Source organism: Micromys minutus (assembly GCF_963924665.1).
Source record: "Micromys minutus genome assembly, chromosome: 15".
Lineage (NCBI taxonomy): Eukaryota > Metazoa > Chordata > Mammalia > Rodentia > Muridae > Micromys > Micromys minutus.
In genome coordinates this window covers 56,148,212-56,169,787 of record NC_137984.1, presented here as the reverse complement: position 1 = coordinate 56,169,787, position 21,576 = coordinate 56,148,212, and the positions used below count along the sequence as shown (strand labels likewise).

The window sequence follows — 21,576 nt, the reverse complement described above, 5'->3', positions numbered from 1 at the left end:
GGCACTGCCGGGATGCACAGGGTAAATCCAGTGGTCAAGCTGCTCTCAGCATCAAGTCCCCACACTGTGTCCCTTAAGCTCATAACCTCACGACCAGGTCATGGCAGCCTCTTCCACTTAACCCTTCTGTTGCCACAGCTGCTATGTAACTGCTACTCAAAACTAGTCTCTAGTTCTGGAAAATCATTCTTATTGTCTTTGTCAACTCTAAGTTTTTTTTTAGAACTCTGGAACAATATGAAAACATTAAAAATATTTTTAATTTTGTCCTTCAAATACAATAAAATTCCAATATATGATGTTTTAAGATAATTCAATTACTAGACAAATGATCTCCGTTTACATAATACCTACTTTGTAAAGAGGTTTCATTGAATTGCTCTTTAGTGAGGTGAGTTTCACCTGTTCTAAAACAGTAAATTAGCTCATTACTTGTGTGTAAATCTAAAGTATGTCCGTTATGAGATTATCTTTTAAGTCAAAAACAAAAAAATTAGGCAGATGGTTATTTAAAATAATGCTAACAGATACACTGAGCAATAAACTTTTTCATTTAACTTAACATCTGCTCAGTTTCTTAAAATTAGTTTAGTATAAAGGGCCCATTAATTAATTCATTAGATTGGTCAAGGCAGGACATTTGAACTACACAATAGGATTTTTAAAGCAGTTGGTTTTGTCTTTCTTGATAATCAATCTCTCTCTCCCTCCTTCTCTCTCTCTCTCTCTCTCTCTCTCTCTCTCTCTCTCTCTCTCTCTCTCTCTCTCACACACACACACACACACACACACACACCACACTTACTAGGCAACACACACACCCACACACCACACTTACTAGGCAACACACACACACACACACACACACACACACACACACATACACACACAGAGTATTCTGGATATTGGATTTCCTCCCATAATCCTGTATAATTTACTGTTCACAAACTTCAGTGTTTTCAAAACTATGTATTAAACATGGCCAATTAGAGCTATCTGAGGAACTCTTAAAAATTATTTGGGAACTTCAGTTCAAAAAACTGATGCTTAACTATTTTAAAAAAATGAAAATTCATATAAAAACACAACTGACTTAACACAGGTGATGAAAAAAACTCAAGTTGTAACTCAATTCTGTACTTTCTCAAACATGACTGAAAAAGAATTACAAGTAGTAATACTATGTAAGAAGAAACTATTAACCATGGGCTCGGGAACGCTACACAGTATCACTGCACTACAAGTATGTGCAGAATTCAGCATGTGCCAGCATGGAAAACTGTCTTGCACTGAGGTTTTCCAAGAGGTACAACGAGCCTGCCAAGAAACATCTGGTCTGTACTAACAGCTTGCTGTCTTCAGTACAGGCCTTCATAATGTCAGCCACGCTGCTCTTGCAAAATTCCTTAGTGTCTGAAACAAACAGAAAAGAAGAACATCATATTTCAGTAGTCACTCTTATACAGACCCTTGGGAAGCTAACCCACTGATCCTCTTTACACTTACACATCTGCTCAATCTTAAAGCATGTTTAAAATGGCACACATGCTTAGGAACTAATTATTTGAAAGTAAGGAGAAACTATGTATCTACAAACTGTAATAAAACCATCAGTTCTGACTACTAGGAGGTCAGAGTCTGAAAGACATATTCATCTGTTTCATTTTAAATTGGAAATTGAGCTAGTATAGAGCATATCCTAGCATTTGTGGTTAAGATTAATGGAAACCAAGAAATAGCTACTACATTTTAAAACTACTTACAAAAGAGTTTTCAGTGCTGATAGGCAGGGCTATGATCGATGATGTGGGATTGAATCCATATGCACATTGAGTTTCATTTCATTGTCAAGAATCTGAACAAGTTGTTGCATGGATGGAAGATGTCCAGACTCCAGCTTAGACCACACTGGCACATCTATAAAAATAAATAGCCAAAAACCCCAAGCCCACCCCAAAAACACATTAAAGATGCTTCCACAGTAGACAACAACCCCACAAATATTTATTGAGTTTCACACACAATTAGCGATATAGTAGTGTACTTTTTATTCCTCTTTCAAACTACTGAAATATGAATAAACAAACAAACAAACAAACAAAAAAACCCAAAGGCATTACAAGTCACCACAGATTATACTTGGGATTAAAACCTGAGTGTTACAATGCTTTGAGGAGCATCAGTTAAACAAACTAGAGCTATAAAGAAAGAGAAGTCACTAAGGTAGAATCATTTTACATGTCTGTCACACTTAGTTTGCACAGCAACCTGAAGGCAGCGATGGGAACACATTTTAAAATTGGGCATAGTTGTGTTCAAATAAAACTATTAGACGGGCAACAGAACATAAAACATAGGACCATGGCCCCAAATTAGATTTTGTAGAACCCTTGCTCATACTGAATACACTGGCATTATATTGGGGGAAAAAAAAAAAAAAAAAAAAAAAAAAAAACAAACAAACCACCTTACTTAAGGAGTCTAGCCACTCAAGTGTAACAAAGATCACCGTGGCAGCAATGATGGCACACCTGTAACCTGACCCTTGGAAGAAGTGCTAAGAGGGTCACGAGTTTTAGGTTAGCCTGGGCCATTCACTGCATAACTAGAGAACATACTTCTGTGAACGTCCCCTTGATTAAACTCCAATGTTTTCTTATAAACACAGAAATCTGGATTCCAAGTATTATTTTCATCAACTTAAAAGTGGCCAAGCTTGGTAGTGCATCCCCTTAATCCCAGCACTCAGAAGGCAGAGGCAGGTAGATTTCTCTGAGTTCAAAGCTAACCTGGTCTACAAAGCAAGTTCCAAGACACAGAGAAACCCTGTCTTAACTTAATCTAAGCAATGTAGGACGAAGAACAGAGGATCTGGTAATCCCTTCACTATGGAATGGAGGACTGTCCTATGTCTCTGTGAAATTAGACAAATGCTGAGATTAAATGAACAAAACCCAGAGGAGAACCAAAGCAGCACATAAGAACCAAAGGTAGCTAAGAGCTTGTTTTGAAGCCAGCTGTTAAAGACTCCCAGGTAAAGCAGCCCAAACAAGTGTAGAGCATCCTAATGCTAGGCATTCAATCATTAAACAGTGTTTCCTTTAAAGCCATGGAATAGAGAATATTAGCCAGATAGTTAGCACACTGAAGCTAACTCATCCAGAAATCCTAAAACCTTAAGTCGTAAAGATTCTTCAATTTATATCATATAAACTCTTTTATATGAATATCAAAGAATTTTCTCATGAAAAATAGGAAGCCTACTGTTGTTCAGCATGTAAAACTTATCACAAATGCACACTGCTCAGAACTTACCATTTAAAGTTATCTCAAATGCACCTGTTGACATACACTGGTTCTCAATCATGTTGCTCAAGAAGAAAACCATCATACATGCATAAACCTAGGAGTCAAATAGCACAAAACAAATTAGTTTGATACACAGGTTCAACCTTAATTTAATAGTGCTTTATTTTAATGTATGGCTAGTGTCCATATAAAAAGCTATCTCACATGTTCAGATATCATCTACACATTAAGAACAATTCAGAGCTCTTTACATATGAAAGAACAAACACGAAGCACTCATGTTATATACACATTTTCTAAAACATCTCAATAACTGCAGCTAAGTTAAAAAATGCCAACTTAATGGTTAGCTTTACCAAGATTGTATGTAAAATGTCCGTATGTTCAAGAGGAATGATACAATCACCAACAACTCTGTCTAGTACAACAACCTACTTACCAGTTTTAAATCATTTTAAAACCACCTGACGTTTAGAGTGCCCCAGCACAGAGAAGTACATGCATTCGCCTTTCAAAGGCAAAACTGCCTTTTTCAAAATGAGAGCAGAGACACTGTGCTTTAATTTAGTGAACTTACTGGATATTGTGAAGACGCAAAAGGAAATGTCTGTAAGAGAAAGGGCTTGCTGGACTATTCTTTTTGTTAGGTGGTAATTGATGTCACAGCTTTTTTTTTTAGGAACACAGAAGGCATTGTCATAAAATCTCTATGGCTTGTCCAAAGCTAACCAGGAATAGCAACTGTACGTCCAGAAGCCAATGCACTAAGCACAGTCTGCTACAGACACAGCAGCAGACACAGGAGCACTGGTGAGCACTCAGCTGCACACCCACATCTACAGATGTGACCAATGCCTTTCCTAGAAGAACCGTATAGGAACCTGTTAAAAATATCAACACTGGAACTAAAAGGCAAAGCTAGAGCACTCCCCAGAGAACCTTGCTTTATAAAGGAAGCATCTATAAAATTAGACCCATTTTCAATAATGGAAAATGACTCAGGGGAAAAAGATTTTAAGTAAAAAGATAAGACTACCAAGCAGGTTACAGGCTGCATCCATGAAGGAAGTACGCCCACCTGGCTGAATAAGAAAAGCCAATACTGAGAAAGGCGTAACCTTTTCTTCTTTCTCTATCCTAAGTATGTCTTCCTTAACACTTTGGACTTTCCATCAACATGTTGGGCTTCCTTACTCTTTCTCTAAAGCTTCCCTCCCTACTGTAAAAATGGCTGCTGACCAATCACAGGTCTGACTGCTGAGGTTTGACTGCTTGTTTCTCTTCTGAATGCTAACTGTCCCCATGGCTTAAAAAAAGTGATCTAAAACTGTATGCTACAAAATTACAGATGAGAAACAAAGCATATGATTTCCAACTGTACTCATATTGATTCTTTGTAGCAATCTGTCAAACAGCCCTCTACGAACAGAAAAGTCAAAGGGTAAATCCTAAGAGTTTCGATAACAAATTAATGGGAGCACATACCCATTAACGCTATATTACAAAAAAGGGCTGCATTACAGAGATATGCTCTGCTAGATATGACTTAACCTAAGTCATAATCAAAATCTGGTAAAAAATGGGTGTGTGCCTAGGTTTTACTAGAGAAACTAAAAGGGTTATGAGGAATGCCCTGCAAAATATTCAGCATTCACTATGCAAATTGAAGCCAGGGGCTGCCCCAGAGACAGGAAATGGGGCAAGTTAGAAGATATAACAGGTCAATCACTAACAGTGACAAAATAATCACAACAACCACACACACACACACACACACACACACACACACACACACACACACACACAGCACTCTCCCAAGCACTTGTTCGCCCTCCTCCCAACACAGAGTCAGTCACTACAACCTAAAGGCCCACAGCCACATACCTTATTTTCTTGGCCCCACTGCCAGATGCTAGGAGCTTGCATGCCGAAAAAAGCAAAAGGGTCTTTGCCAACAATTATTAAGCCTATTAATACTAGTTTGAAGACTGACAGGAAAGATGCTATGTGTCTATCAAAAGAAAAGAAACAAATTAATCAGAAACAACAACTTCTTATCTATTTTGAAATTTCATAAAGTTGATGTAAAGACATTTACTGGATATAAAACCCAAGTTATTAATTACATTAAACTTAGAATCACTGATTTTCTAGGCAATGTGGGAGGCTTAGGGTATGGTTCAGTGGTAAGACGCATGCTCAGATAATAGTTTGGGTTCAATCTTAGCCTAATTTCCCAGCATAAATTACTTAAGGAAATATATTTTTTTTAAAGTCTTCATCCCATGTATTATTTACAAAGAAGTATTCTCTGTAATTATTAGAAGCAAATAAGAAATTACAGGAACCAGTAAAGGTGACTGAGCTTGTAAGTTCAAAGACTATACTCAAGTTACTGAAATTCACTCACCTATAAATTGGTTGAGGAAGATAGTTCTCCCCTTCAATACGGATGTCTGGATACCGCTGGCTAATAACCCGCATGTACTCCTCAAACACCCGCCTGTACCCTCAGGATACACTGCCAAGAAATGATGTTTTCATTAAGTGTTCTGAATGTATCTAGACTTAAAGTAAAATTATCAGATTACATTTTTTTTCTCAGAATCCTTTAAAATTACTAACTAAACTCAAACAACAGATATATAGCAGGTTTTCCCTCCCATTTAATAAATTTGGTATGTTTATATCTCCAACAAATCAGCCAGTTATAACAGTACACTTTATAGCTTTGTGTTCGGCAACACCAACTTACATATGCCTGTACTGAACCCTCACACCAACTGATCCTCTGATACGACTACAGAAAACAGAGACTACAATACAGGTGGCAGAGAGCATTTAGAACTGCTTACAGAGCCCTGGACCTGCATCTCAGGAGTTCTCAAAATGACAAACAAAACAGGTCCAGCACCCGTGAGAGACCAATTAGGGAATCCGAAAATCCAAGAAGACCCCCTCACAGGTTTCTGATTCACATCTGTATTTCCCTAACAAATGTATATATTTTTCTCTTCTCAGTCCTATTGAAAGATTTTAACTTTATGTCCTCCATAGATTCTGATATTAAATGTTACTTAATAGAGAGTAACTTTTAGGGCTGGAGAGATGGCTCAGTGGTTAAGAGCACTGGCAGCTCTTCCAGAGGTCCTGAGTTCAAATCCCAGCAACCACATGGTGGCTCACAGTCATCTGTAATGAGATCTGATGCCCTCTTTTGGTGTGTCTGAAGAAAGCCACAGTGTACTCATATAATAAATAAATAAATAAATAAATAAATACTTTAAAAAAGATCATGTCTTCCTCCCAACCTCCTTTAAAAAGAGAGAGAGAGAGAGACACTCTAGACTTCTTAAATCTAAACTTCCTAACTTTCTAACTTCCTACGTTTCTGTAAGTTTCCAGTTCCACTGTGTGCATTAATTCTCCCCAAATATAGTCTCTGAAGCCTAGGTCCGCCTACTACTGTTCACCGGTGCTCCCAGAGCCTGCGGCACACTGAAATAGCATGAGAATAGACATAGGTTCAATTCATTTAGAGGACTGTGGCTGTGTCAATCAGCTTTAATGCGGTTTTCAGATAGAAGTATTTAGTCTACAGAGATAACTGTAAAATGTCAGAGAAACTTTTTAAGTCTATTCTCCTAATCCTAAATTTACTCTTCCCTAAAACACTTACAGCCAACAAATGCTCCATTTATTGTCATGTCTCATCTGTTTTCAAGTAAGAAACCTTTGATTTGTTTAACTGTTCCTAAATCAACTGTATCACACACAAATACAAAAACCTTTCTCATAAAAAGCCATGCTGGTCACGCCCCAACCCCATACTAAGTGTTCTGGTTATCCCATTTGGCTAAAGTCTAACCTGAACCAGTTTAAGAACTGCCAGCAGGGAACCTTGCCTCGGTGTCACACAGCACAGGGGTCATCAGCAGCACAACAGCCAGCTGCCCCTGACGTCACACCGACGTCACATGCTTCCTTGACTGTTAGCTGTCTTGCTTATACCGATTATTACATTAGCTCCCATGAACTCACTGTTTTTTTGAATTAGATTATTTCCAATGGATAATAAGTTCAGAACCTGGATCAAAAATCAATCTGGATAAGATAATTCAGCAAGCAAAGGTACTTGCTGCCAACCCTGAGCCACATGACACAGGTGCTCATGCAAGAGCAAAACATTCGAGTGCATGAATGCGCATACATGGCCACGTGAATACTAATTAAATGGCCTTCTAACTACAGACAAGAGGATGGACACAAACACAGCCACCACCTTCAAATCTTATTTCTCTCTTGACTTCCCACACACCTGATCAAAGCTGTGAGGTTTGCCTTCCCTGCTTTAGACCTGAGCAGACTCAGAAAGAGTGGGCTGACCTGGAGACCAAGTTACGAGAGCTCATTAATAAACATATTTGATCCCACTGTCCAATTTCCTCAAGGGCCAATAAAGCCAAGGATTTTCCAACAGAAGGACAGATGCACATAAAAAAATATTATGGGCCAGCGACATGGCTCAGTGGGTAAACAGTACTTCCCACAAAAGCTGGTGGCCAGTGTCCAATCCCTACAGCCCATGCTGAGGACAACCAGCTCTCTAAGCTTGTTCTTTTGACCTCCACACATGTACTGTAGCCCCACGTGTGGGGACGGACGGAGTCAGTGCTCTAATTATAATACCTGTATAGGCCAAATCTGCATTCTGAAGATCACCGTGTCAAAGTGACAGAGTGTGTACAAAAATGATCATCCCTGTTACCAGAAAAATATCAACAGTACTTTGAATGACTGTAGTTCTTAGTCTCCTGAAGGAGTTTACAGTCTAATTTGAGAGAGACAAATACACACAATCTCTGGAGAACAATTATAAGGTAACACACGTGAGGCCATGATTCAGCACATAAATCAAACAGGTGTTAAAGTGAAAATATAGCTGTAATTTTTTCACTGTTATCTGTAACTTTCTAACACTCTTTTCTCAGGACATAAGCTATCTGGCTTCTATCCTTTTTCGAAAATCATCTCTATCCTCTCCCCTTTATCAGCAAAATTGGCAATAATAAACATGGACTCATATACTGAACATTAAGGCTGATCTGATTAATCACACATGAAGGTAACTACACACAGAATATACAACCACCTTCCAAACAAACTGGTCACAGAGAAAGGAAGAACAGATGGAAGAGTCTGCCTGTCAGGCCACAGATGCTAAGTTTAACACAAGTTCTGTGGCATCTGAAAGCAAATGCTGTGGTTGCCAGAACACAGAACAATGGCAAACCACCCAGGCTTTATTTTCATCCTTACAACAACCACTGCAGGACTCTTTAACTTCAGTGACTCCCCGGTTCTCCTTTTCTTCTTCCAGTCAAAATCACTTAAAACATTAAACTACTCCTATGCTGGGAAACCACTGTGGTACGGAATAGTCCGCAATCTTTTCCCCTTGGAGACAGGGTCTCACAGTAAGATGCCTAGGCTGTCTTCACGCTTGCCATCACATTGGGATGGTAGGTATGTGCCTCCACAGCCAGCCTGAAATGTCTAAAACAGTTTTTAGTGCATAGCCTCTATCAAACTCTAAAGTCTGAAAGCACAGAAATGCACATCAGTGGGGCACACTCAACACTAACAATGACTGTGACTAAGGGAAGAGCTAAGAAAAAACTGTGAGGGAAACACAAAGACCAAAATGAAGAAAAATTACCTAAAGTTTGCTTCTGGAAAGTTCCTACTTGAAACTCCCAGAGCAAAGACTTAAGAGACACTGGACAGGTATCTTCACCTCTACAAAGAGTCCCATCCCTAGGATTCTATGTCCCAACAGAGGGCTGTTTTGTAAAGATTTATGTATGTACAGAGGACGTCAGATGCCATTATAGATGGCTAGGAGCCACCATGTGGTTGCTAAGAACCGAGCTCAGGGCCTCTGGAAGAGCAGCCAGTGCTCTTCACCAGAGCCATGTCTGCAGCCCAGATGTTCCCAGAGCACAGGTGGGATGGAGGCAGCACAGGTGCACCAGAGTGGCGGGAACAGGAAAACAGCACTGGCTCACTCCAGACTTGGATCAGTGCCCTGGAGGCCAAGAACACAGCATGTCTCACAAAGAGCCACTTCTGAGCTAAGCAGAGGCCAGCCAGGTAAAACCTACCAGACTGTAACTATCATCTACACTAAGCAAAGGCTTAGGGAAGGATCAGGGAGGACAGAAGTCTGTGGCAGATCAGAATGAGCTCTGCCCATTTTAGTTTTTGTAATGAAGGTTACACTTCAACTTTCTAACAAATAAGTCTTCATATCAAAGACCGTTTCTCTTAAAAAGGGGGTGGGGGCTGAGTCTGAAGTGGAGGCTTTGATTTTAACACTTCAGAGCAGAAGCAGAGACAGGTAAATCTCTGTGAGCTCAAGGCCAGCCTGATCTACAAACAGAGGCAAGTTCCAGGATAACCAGGGATATAGACTAAGACCCTGGCTCAAAAAACAAAAACAAGGAAGGGTAATATGTAAATGTAACAGAGAATATCCAATAAATTAAAAACAAAACAAAACAACAGAAAGGAAGAAAAGACTAGGAGGGAAAGAATCCACACTCTGGAGAGAGCTCAGAGAGCACACACCATGCTCATCACCCCTCACCTCATGCCTGTCTCTCCTTCACTGTTCCCTTCAAGTCTCCAGGGGAATTTGGTGGCAGGCCTTGTCTAGATCTAATACAAAATGGCACAGCATTTGCACATCCTACGTATAGCTTCCTGTACACATGAAAGCAGATTAATTATCACACAATCAAACAGTTTGCATATCCTACTGTTTGGAGAATGCTAGTCTGGTGCAATACCACCACCCCTGTCACCCCCACCCTCTGCTGCCACCCCGAAGATACTTTCAATCAGAGATTGGCTAAATTCATAGATGTGAATCTCAAAGATACAAAAGACCAACTTCAAGCTGCTAAATTACCTGCCTCTTAAAGATCCCTCTAACCTCCTTCTATATTCACTATTATGTTGTGTTCCAAGTTTTATCAGCTCTCAGTTGGACAATTCTAAAATGATCCTTCCCTTCTAAATGTACTCCCTTTCATTCTTGTCTCTGGAATACCTTTTCTACAATAAGACTAGTTGTCTTTTCTGATACTAGTTGAAACCTCAAGGGCCTACTCTATTCCTTCTTTAAAGTCAATAGTAGCCTTGGGCTTCTCATGAAAAGTATATTTTCCTACAATAAGGTCACTGTCTACAAAGTCCTATGGAAACAAATCTCATTATTAGATCTCTGTTCAAGGGCAGATGAGATGACTCGGTTTTGAAATGCTTGTCAAGCAAGCAAAAGAACCTGAGTTCAATCCCTAGCACTAACAAAAAAGCCAGGAATGCTGGTGTATGCCAGGTCTCAAGTTTGAGTCCTTGTCTCATAAATAATATGGGGCTCCTGAAGACCTGAAGAAAAATAACAAGCTCTCCTCCATTCCTCCCCGCTCCTCTCCCCTCAAGAAGGAAACCTTGATCCCAGACTGAGACTCTCCTATCATTAAAACTTTCCCTTATAGCTCTTAACAGAATTGCAATTTTATGTGCTAGTTTGGTTTTGCCAATAAAAACCACAAGAGCACAGAAATTAATTCTGTGCAACACATAAATATTAGAGCAGAAATATTAACGTGTGCAAATATCAAGTGTCAATTCACTAATATGATCTATCATGTCTCTACTTCAGCATTTTGCTAATTTTGTTCAGTATTAATCACTTTTGTTTTTATATAAATCAATTTTGGTCTTTAAAAAATTTTAAAATTATGTGTATTTGTAAAGAAGGGGTATATGTGCCTATGGAAGAAGTCAAAGACATCAGACATCATTGGAGGTAGAGTTACTCTAGCTGCCTGGAATCGAGTATTCCACTAGTAGCCTTCAGATGAAGCTGGAGACTCTTAGCTCCTCTTGCACCATGCCTGCCTAGATGCTGCCATGCTCTTGCCTTGATGACAATGGACGGAATCTCTGAACCTGTAAGCCAGCCTCAGTTAAATGTTGTCCTTATAAGAGTTGCCTTGGTCACGGTGTCTGTTCACAGCAGTAAACCCTAAGATAGGCACTGACAGCAGATACTGAATGAGCAGTTGTTGGGAAGAACACAGAACTTGGTCAGAAGCTTCATCTCTTTCACATCCAATTCCATTGTGTATTGTGTTGCTATTTTGTTCTATTACCAACTGGGATAACACACCAGAAGGTAGGTATGCTGAGCTGTGACAAATATTACTTTAAAAAAGCACTTACAACAAATATATAACACAAAACTCACAGAAATGAGCTTCTTTACAACTGTTAAGCTGATAAAAAACAAAACCCTGAGTTTTTTATGGCACTGAAATTTCAAATCTGTTCATATGTTTATGTTCAACAGTATTAGTTTCTTCTCCCTTCACAAACTTGAGTCAAAACCTGAAGCCTAATATTCATTTTACTATGAAGATTAATCTCTAAGAAACAGCAATAAGCTAAATTTAACTGGGTATGGTCTTATACTAAAGCTATTTCTGGTGTATATATTCTAAAACATCAAAGGGCTTAGGATGGCAGCAAAACAAACATTTGACATTTTAAACAAGTCTGTACCTGAAGTACAAAGAAATACTAAACATCAAAAGTTCAACTAAAACAATTAAGGTTTTTTTTTTTTTTAAAGCTTAGTATTAATGAATGCTATTCCTTCCATCTGCTGCTTTGGTTTTGGGGGTTTTGTCATGGTTTCTGAGACCAAGACTAGTGTAGCTCAGGATGGCTTTGAATCAGGTAGTCAGAGATAATCTTGAATATTTGACTCCACTGAGATTTTTGGTGTCACCTTAAGGAAAATGCACATGATAAAACTAAAACAAGAATCCAAATTCAGAGAAATTCGAAAATTGAACCTGAGTTCACTCCCAAACATGATGGAAGAAAAGAAAGAAAAAAAAAAAAAAAAAACCCAGTCTTTGAAAACCTAGTAAAATCCCAACCAGCACATTTAACTATATTTGTCAGCTGTTAAAAAAAAAAATGTATGAGGGGCTTTGGGTGTTGGTCAATGGAACAGCAGCGATCTGTGATGTAATAAATATCAAATATATGGTGAAAGTCCCAGTGAGTTTTTTGTTTGTATCCAGAAAGAAGTTGCCAATTTTTCACTCCCAGATTAACGCTTCGCCGTTTTATTTTCTGATTCTCTGATTTAAATGCCACAAATTTGATTTTTTTATTTTAAATTTTTGCTTCGTCTTCAGTGATTAAGCAAAATGATTAAGTAAAAATCTTAACACGACTGGTACACGTTTTTAAAAGTCAGCGTTAAATAAATTCTCCTCAACAACACGTTAAAGTATCCAGACTCTGAAAAGAATTATTAATCTGACATTCCATCTTGATGTCGTTTGAGGTTACACTTTCTCCAGCCTTTTGGCTTTTCGCTTTGTTTTGTTTTAAATCGGAGCTTTTCAAAGCTTCCTCAACCCCTGCTGCCTTAGTAAAATGGATCCCGGTCCTGCTTTTAATGTTCAACCAATCAACAACAAAGTCAATTACTAACCGTCGTCGAAAACTGCCGGCTCCCTTCCTTTTTCTATGAATGAACAAGATCTTTATTTAAAGGGGAGCTTCCCGGGAGGCGTGCGGAGCTGCGGTTTTTCGGAGCCGCGGGCTCCACCTCGCGTCCTCGCACCCGGCGGCCGCCTCGGAAGGCCGGCGCCCCACACCAGCGCCAGAGAGAGCCGAGGGCCGGGCAGAGCCCCGACCCCGGGCCGCCCGTGCGGAAGGCGCCGGCGCCGCGCTCTCCAGCCAGGCCAGCAGCAGCCGGCTAGGCCGCGAAGCCGGGGTCTCGGGTAGGGAGCAGCCCGGGCAGGGCGGCCGGGGGTCGCCCCGCGTACTCACCAAATCTGGAACTTGAGCAGCGGCCCCGTGGCGTACTGCATCTTTAATCTCTTGCTGGGCACGCCGCCCAGGTTGGCAGAGGCCTCGCTGCGGACCACCGCCGACGCCGCCACCAGCAGAAGCAGCAAGAGCCTCATCTTAACTGAGACAGCCGCTCCGGCCGCCCTCACAGAGACTGCAGCCCAAAACCTAGCCTCGAACTGCTCCCCAGTGCGCAGGCGCGCTCCGCCAAGGTCGGCGAGGGAAGCCGGAACGCGCCTGCGCAGCCGGCGTCTGCGCCCGTTCTGGGAAGGAGAGCTGACCTGTTTCTCTACTAGATCCACCACCATCTTGGATGTGTGCAAATACTGAAAGGGTACCAGGGAGAAAGGGAGAATTTTTGCTGGTGAGATATAAAAGGGGCTCGTAGTTGTTGCTCTTGGCAGATCTGAATTCAACATCCCTCTTTTGTTTTTAAAGACATTCTCATATAGTACAGACTGAAGCCAACTATAGCGTTGGATACCTGATTCTCCTGCCTCCAATTCCTAAATTTTAGGATTACAGGCCTGCTTCTTATCAGCATCAGCATCATCACATCGATTGACCAATTACTTATGCATGCTAGTCATGGACTGTACATCTTATTGAGCTACGTTCCTTAGCTCTTTTACATGCAAGGGAACGCCCAAATGTATTTAATGGCGTTCCTTTACTCTTACAGTATTTATCTCTTCTAAAAGAATATTTAAAACATTTTATTTTTCCTGCAAGATGTTTACATCTGCTCCAGATTACAGCTTGATCATCAAAGATAACTGGTCTCATGGGGGTGTGATGGTGGCGGGCAGTTTGTCCTACAAGATTCCTGTTCCCCTTATCATAAAGATGTTTATTGCTCTAATCTTGTCACTCCGGGACTCCAGTGGAGGCCTTCATGGGCCTTTGTAGGAGGACATTTTAGATAAAATCGCACTGTGAACAGTTCCTTTCAGCACATTTGTCAGAGAAAGTGGCATTGCTGAAGTGTCACCTTGCCGGTTGTGTGTACTCCTATAGGACAGTTTGTGGGGTAGAAGATGCTGAGTCCTGGTACTAACACTGTGGACACTATGTTGCTGGAGCACAGTGACCTAGGCCTTCCTGCTGAGTCCTGGTACTAACACTGTGGACACTATGTTGCTGGAGCACAGTGACCTAGGCCTTCTGTCTCTTCCGTGTCTGCTCTCCAGCAGCAAACGGACCCATTTTGAGCATGTTTATCTGGAGATCTGCCCCTTCCTGCTTGCTTTGTTCTATATCTGCCTCCCTCCCCTAAACAACGGATACACTGGTTTTGAATGATCACAAATATATTCTCTACTGTCTAAAATGAGGATGGGAGAGAGGACACAAAAAGTGTCCTCAGGAATCTCCTAAGAAAACCCTTTGCTTCTGTTTACTGATTTGCGTTTGGGTAGTTTAATCTTTTTCAGACAGATTTTTAGTATGAGGCACAAGTTGTCCTGGATCTGTGTAGCCCAGGCTGTTCCCAAATTTAAGTGGTGGGACTATAGGTGTGGTGGGACTATAAGTGTGGTGGGGCTATAAGTGTGGTGGGACTATAAGTGTGGTGGGGCTATAGGTGTGGTAGGGCTATAGGTGTGGTGGGGCTATAGGTGTGGTGGGGCTATAGGTGTGGTGGGACTATAGGTGTGGTGGGACTATAAGTGTGGTGGGACTATAGGTGTGTATAGTCTTTCTTTCTTTCTGGTTGAGATGCAGTCTGGTACAACACAGGCTGGTTTCAGGCTACCTAGGTGGCATAGTCTTGAACTGCTGGTCTTCTTGACTTCCATTTCCAGTTTTGAGATTAGGTGTGCACTGTAAGATTAATGAGAAGACAAACAAGGAAGTAAGCTACATGGTCAGTGAGCTCCAGGATTCATCGGCCTTTCTTTTCCCATGGCTAGCATTATTTAAAATAATCACGCCAGGTTGGGAGAAATGGCTCAATGGTTAAGAGCACTGGCTGCCCTACCAGAGGACTTGGGTTCCATTCCCAGTACCCACATGGTAGCTTCCAACTGTCTGTTCCAGGGACTCTGACTTCCTCTTCAGACACAGACATACATGCAAGCAAAAACACCATACAAATAGAAAGTAAGGATAAATAAATCTTCAATAAAATTAATCTTATCCGGATTTTTGTTTTTGTTATTAAAATCTGGGTGTCCTGGAATAAAGCATCTGAGCCAGGCTGGCCTCGAACTCACAGAGATTCACCTGTGTCTTCCTCCTGAGTACATGGTTTTAGGCATATACACTAAGCTTGGCTTTAAAATTTTTATACTTATTTATGATGTGTGTGTGTGTGTGTGTGTGTGTGTGTGTGTGTGTGTGTGTGTACTTATATGCACTGGGCAAGTGTGGTCAGACAATGAACCTATTGGGATTGCTTTTCTCCTCCCACCATATGACTTCTGTGAATTACATGCATGTTGTCAGGTTTGACAGCAAGCCTGTCCCCCCCCCCCCCCCGAGCCATCTCTCACATGCATGTTGTCAGGTTTGATAGCAAGCCTGTCCCCCTGAGCCATCTCTCACCAGCATAAACCTGGACAGCCTGAGACTGAGCGAGCATTCAGCATTTTATGCAGATGTTGAGATCCAAACTCAGATCCTCATACTTGTTTGGCAAGTACTTTGTCAGCAAAGCTCTTTCTGACCTCCATTTTAGTTTGGCACTGATACTTTAATATTAAAGTTTGTTTGTTTGTTTGAGACAGGGTCTCACTATACAGCCCTGGCTCTCCTGGAACCCTCTATGTACACCAAGCTAGCCTCAAACTAACAGAGCTCTGCCTGCCTCTGTCTCCTGAGGGGTAGGATTAAATGCCTGGGCCACCACGCCCAGTTAACATTGTTTACAGCCGTTTGAGAGCCGTTAAACTGGATACAAGCACAGAGCAGACATACTTTGTGGGACTTTGGTCCGGGCTGAGTGACAGAAGCCCCACACAGATAGGAGTGGCTTCTGCCTCCTCCCCTTCTGGGTCTGTCTTGTCCATGTTTCTACTGCTGCTTGAGTGCCAAGCCAGGCTGAACCAAGCTCTGGCTTTCAGGAGAGGAACTAGCTTTCCGAGCCGCAGTGTTAACAGCTCCTAAGACAGAAGCTCTCAGACAGCAGAATGATTCTTGCACCTTTACTCTCGAGTAATCTCCCCATATATATAGAATTTTTGAAATGGTTTGGAGACAACAGGTGCTCCCTATTGGCTTGACTTGAGGACTTGGGAAAACATTGTTTACATATTTGGGGGTGTGGTTCTGCTTCTGCCTGGAGCTTATGGGACCTGTGGCCACATCTTCACCTTTGGAGAAGGGACTTGGAGCCTGTCTGAGCCTACCTCACCTTTGGAGGAGAGACTTAGGATGTGTCCCACACCCCAAGAGGCAGTGTGGTGCTTACGGCAGCGTGAAGAGGCTTGATTCTTGGGAGAGTAGGAAGCTTCCTAATGTCTCACTTAAATGTTCCCAGGGCTTCACGTATCTCGACCGAGAACCAGGGTCCTCTTCACCGCCCACCAAACCCCATAATACTTACCACACAGACATTTTATGAAACATCTCTTGGGAGTTATGAATACTATTTTTCTTTAGCAGGGGGGGAAATGATCATAGTGAGACCTGTCTCAAACAATGTTTTTAAATGTGTGTGAATGTATGTTGGTATGTATGCTTTTTACTGTTTCTTGTTAGAATCCTGATGCCATAAAAAGAACTCTGGCTTCATAATTTCATTGAGTACTAACTACCCCCAAACTTTTCATCTCCAAATGTGAATTCTTGTAGAGACTATGTTTCAACAACAAATACTGAGCCAATACATTGAACTAACAACACATCTAACATAAAGTTCTCCCACCAACTTGAATTTACACACTTATGTGCAAAGGAACTCTCCAAGTAATGAGTGAAGTTGCTTCCAACATTTGGCCTCCTTGATCCACTCACAAATATGTGTAGAACCAACCATTCTTTGCATTTGTAGTGGCTATTCCTGGTTGTCAACTTGACTATATCTGGAATGTACCACAATCCAGAATTGGAAGGCTTGCCTGTGATCCTGATCTTGAGGCTGAGAGATACAAGTTTCTGACTTGGATCTTGGCATGGAGATCTTGAGGCATAGTGGCATTTTAGGACACCAAGGCAAGGAAATCTCTGAGTTCGTCGTCTGGGACAAAGTAAATCCAAATCCAGGCTAGGTGGTTCACACCTTTAATCTGGGCCACACCTTCTGCTGGAGACCTACCTAAGGACATTGGAAAAAGGAAGATTCTATTCTCTTTGCTTGCCTGTGGGACTGAGCAACTGCTGGATTCTTGGACTTCCATTCACAGCTGCTGCTGACCATTGTTGGGAGTTGGACTACAGACTATAAGTCATCAACAAATACCTTACTATATAGAGACTACCATAAGTTCTGTGACCCTAGAGAACCCTGACCAATACAGCATCTAACATCTCATTTATTGAAATAGCTGGACAGTGATAAATTCAGTACTGAAAGAAGGAATTATGCACAGGCAAAGGAGAAAACATGGCATCAAATGCTCCTCAGGGCTGCTGATGGGTTCCAGGGTAACTGAAGAACAGAAGTTCTGTTAAAAACAAACAAAAAACACAAAAACTTAGATACCTGTGAGAAATGAAGTCCAAAATAAAGTAAGCTGAAAATGTATTTATAACCATTTATAAACAAACAAACAAAAAAGCCTGTAAGGTTATAATATAAAAACAAACCAAAACTTCCAGTTGAGCCACTGTGCATCAAAGATTCTCCACACACAGTGGATACGGTGTCTCTGTAAAACAGAATTTACAGTCCGTACGACAGACACGGAAGGAAGTAGGCCAGCTGCCGATCTCATTGTCAGTTCTGCGCGGAACATCTGCAGGCTCCCTTCCTCTGGGCACTCATCTCCAGTGGATCACACATCTTCCGCAAACATCTTCCCTTAACTCCTTGTCTGTCCCAGCATGCAGCTCGGGCAGGAAACCGATAGCCCTCCCGCCAGTGAAGCAGGAACTTAACTTCACCTCTCCCTCCATTCTTTCAAGCCACAGCCTCCAGGCTGATCCCAGCTCTGTAGTAGCCTTCTACTTCCACTGTGGCATTTTCTCACTCGATGCTCCCATTCCCGTGAGAATAACTAGGCAAGTTGTGCAGGAACTTCCTGATTTCCTCACTTGAAGCCCCTCACAACCCTCAGCACATCCCCATTCCTAAGTCTGAGGTTCTAATACCAAGAAACACATTTCACCCCCAGTGCTCGTACCTGTAAGGACACCAGAAGATTTTTCTACCAGCCACATTAGCTACCACAGTCTCCCTAGAACCAGAGACGAGAGAGGAAACAAGAAACAAAACACCCATCCAACAAAGATAAAATCAAAAATCACCTAGAAATTACAATTTGCCCAACCCTAGATGCCTGGGTACCAGGGTAAAAACATAACAGCCAGGATACAATGTCTCCATTGGAGCCCTGCAAACCTACCACAGCAGATCCTGGATATTTCAACATAGCTGCAGCACAAGCAAAAGACCTTAAAATAAGACTTATTAATATGGTAGAGACACTTAAAGAGGAAATGAATAAATCCCTTGAAGAAATCTGTGACACACAAGCAAGCAGTGGAATAAATAAATAAAACCATTGAAAAGCTGAAAATAAAAATAGAATTTAAAAAATTCGAACTGAGGGAAATCTGGAAATAAAATTTTAGGAACCTAAATAGGAACCACACTTACACTGCTGACTAAAAGTACGAGAGATGGCAGACAGACTCTTAGGCACTGAAGACCTGATATAAACTGGGTGGTGGAAATTAAGGCTAGAAAGTGCTTTCTTGGACTGACTGCTCTTCCACAGGTCCTGAGTTCAATTCCCTGCAACCACATAGTGGCTCACAACCATCTGTAATGAGATCCGATGCCCTCTTCTGGTGTGTCTGAAGACAACTACAGTGTACTTATATATAATAAATAAACAAATCTTTAAAAACCACTTTAAAAAAAATCACTGGCACATAAATGCTTTTGCTTACAAATGACACACCTCTGTCCTATGATGTGACTAGCTGAAACAAATCACTTATCCAGAATCCATAAGGCATAATATGAGGAGGTATAATTTTTTGATGTGCCTGAGAGATGGAACCAATAAATATCTGAGATGGGCAAGGTAGCTCAGTGGGTAAAGGTGCCAAGGCTGGTGATCCGAGTTTGATTACCAGGAACAACGTTACAGGAGAGAATCAATTCTCAGTTTGTCCCCTGATCTCCACACACATAACTAAATAAGTATAATAAAAAATAAGTACTTACTGTCGAAGATGGTAATCCCACAATGAATGTCACTATAGATTGAATGCTTATGAGTGTTTTATCTTTTCTATCTCAGGTTTTAGGTCTTGTTTTACCCTCATAGAACAACTTACAAATATACAAATAGACCTACAGATAATGAATTTCCCAAACGACTTACATATCCCTTTGTTACCTAAACTATATCTGGCAAACACCTGAAAAACTGTTACACACAACCTGAAAACATGGCAAGGTTATTGTTTATAAGCCAGATGTGACTTTATGGCACTGGTGGCTGGGAATGACAGAACAAGGCACCTGATGCTGGCTTCTTCCACTTTGCCTTCTTCCCTGTAGAACGAGAGAAACCTCACCCTATAACTTTATTAGAATTAGCACAGGAGTCCGTCACAATCAGTCGTGTTATTTTACTATTCACAAACCGTGTCAGTCTGAATGAGAATGGCCCTTAAGATTCATATTTGAATGCTTGGTTTCCAGTTGGTGGCATTGTTTGGTGTGGCCTTGTTGGAGGTGTGTCACTGGGAGTGGTCTTCGATGTTAATGCCTGTCTGCTTGCTGCCATGTTGCCCACTGTGACAATGGACTAACTGCCACTGTAAGCAAGCCCTCGATTAAATGCTTAGATCAGTTGCTGTAGTCATGGTGTTTCATCACAGCAAAAGGAGAGTTACCAAGACACAAACTCCCAGTTTGGGACACTCATATATTAATGTATTTGGGCCAAACTGCTTTGAAACCCCACTTGAATAAACTCTTAGCACACTTGTCCTTTCTAGTTTCTCACTAATTCAAAATGCACACAATCAGAAATGACCACACCAAGCACCGAAGAAACCAATTTTCCAAAATCTAAATAAACCCAATCCTATGTATGTGGGTGAGAGCCTCTGATGTGCTGTTCAGCATGTGTTCCCATGTATGTGGGTGAGAGCCTCTGATGTGCTGCTAAGCATGTGTTCCCATGTATGTGAGAGCCTCTGATGTGCTGCTAAGCATGTGTACACATACCTGAGTTTATGACCTAAATGTGTATCAGTGCGAATTTATTTAAATGCTACATTGTACCTGATAAATTTTTATGAATTATATATAATAGAAGTTACTGATATGAAATGATCTCCAAAATATTTTAAGAGAAAAGGTGTATAAAAGGGCATTTATTGACCCGTTCCTTTCTTCTTCATAGTTTTTAGCCTCAAACTTATGATCCTCGTACCTCAACTTCTAGCCCCCACCCCTTTGGAAAAATCAAATAAAAGAAATAATCAAAGGAAAAACAATCTATAAAATATGAACAACTGACAAATTTAGCAAAACACATAAACACACCCCTAAACACATAAAGAGAAATATGACAACAAAAAAATCAACTGTTTTCTTAATTTGGCAAAATCAGAAGCCTTACAGTCATCCCTGAAAAAAGTGAAGAACTTTAATGATGGAAAACAAACTGTCAGAGCAATTTGGCAATGTTCATAAAAAAATAAATTTTATGACCTAGCAGCCGCGCCGTCGGTGCCCACAGGAACCTAGCACACAGGCTCTGGAGCCGACTACCTGGGTTCAATTCTATTTCCTAGCACTGGCAGGCCTCTTTCTTTGAAAGATATTTATTTTTATTTTAGCACAGGGATGTTTCGCCCCATGTGTATTTGTGCACGCCTGCTGTGCCTGGAGTTGGGAGTTAGAGACACGGCTGCATGCGGTGCTGGGACAGCAGTGTCCTTATCCAAGCAGCAGTCTCTACTCTCCAGACCCAACAGACCCCTTCCTTTTCTGGACTTAAGTTTCTTCATCGAGAAAATAAAAATTATAGTAACACACGTCACACTTTTCTGGAAAGAATGATACATCTGTAAATTTGTGATAAAGAACTATTTCTGAGAGCGTTTGTTTGTAACTCTCTGCAGAGCAGGCAGACCTTGTACCCAGACCCACCACAGCCAGGCTATCCAGAACTTAACTGACAAACTTGAAGGCAAACA

At 41.2% G+C, this 21,576-nt stretch overlaps 1 protein-coding gene across 1 annotated transcript; it reads right to left on the bottom strand.

Annotated features, from left to right (window-relative positions):
* Nucleotides 1-241: 241 nt before the first annotated feature.
* On the bottom strand, nt 242-13,428 carry SELENOT (selenoprotein T). The gene is made up of 6 exons (XM_080929227.1): nt 13,231-13,428; nt 5,720-5,830; nt 5,194-5,320; nt 3,316-3,403; nt 1,764-1,917; nt 242-1,413 (listed from the first exon to the last, which is right to left on the bottom strand). Exons 1-5 carry the CDS (start codon nt 13,365-13,367, stop codon nt 1,793-1,795), a joined length of 588 nt encoding a protein of 195 aa, XP_080785353.1. The 5' UTR covers nt 13,368-13,428; the 3' UTR covers nt 242-1,413; nt 1,764-1,792.
* Between the last annotated feature and the right edge of the window lie 8,148 nt (nt 13,429-21,576).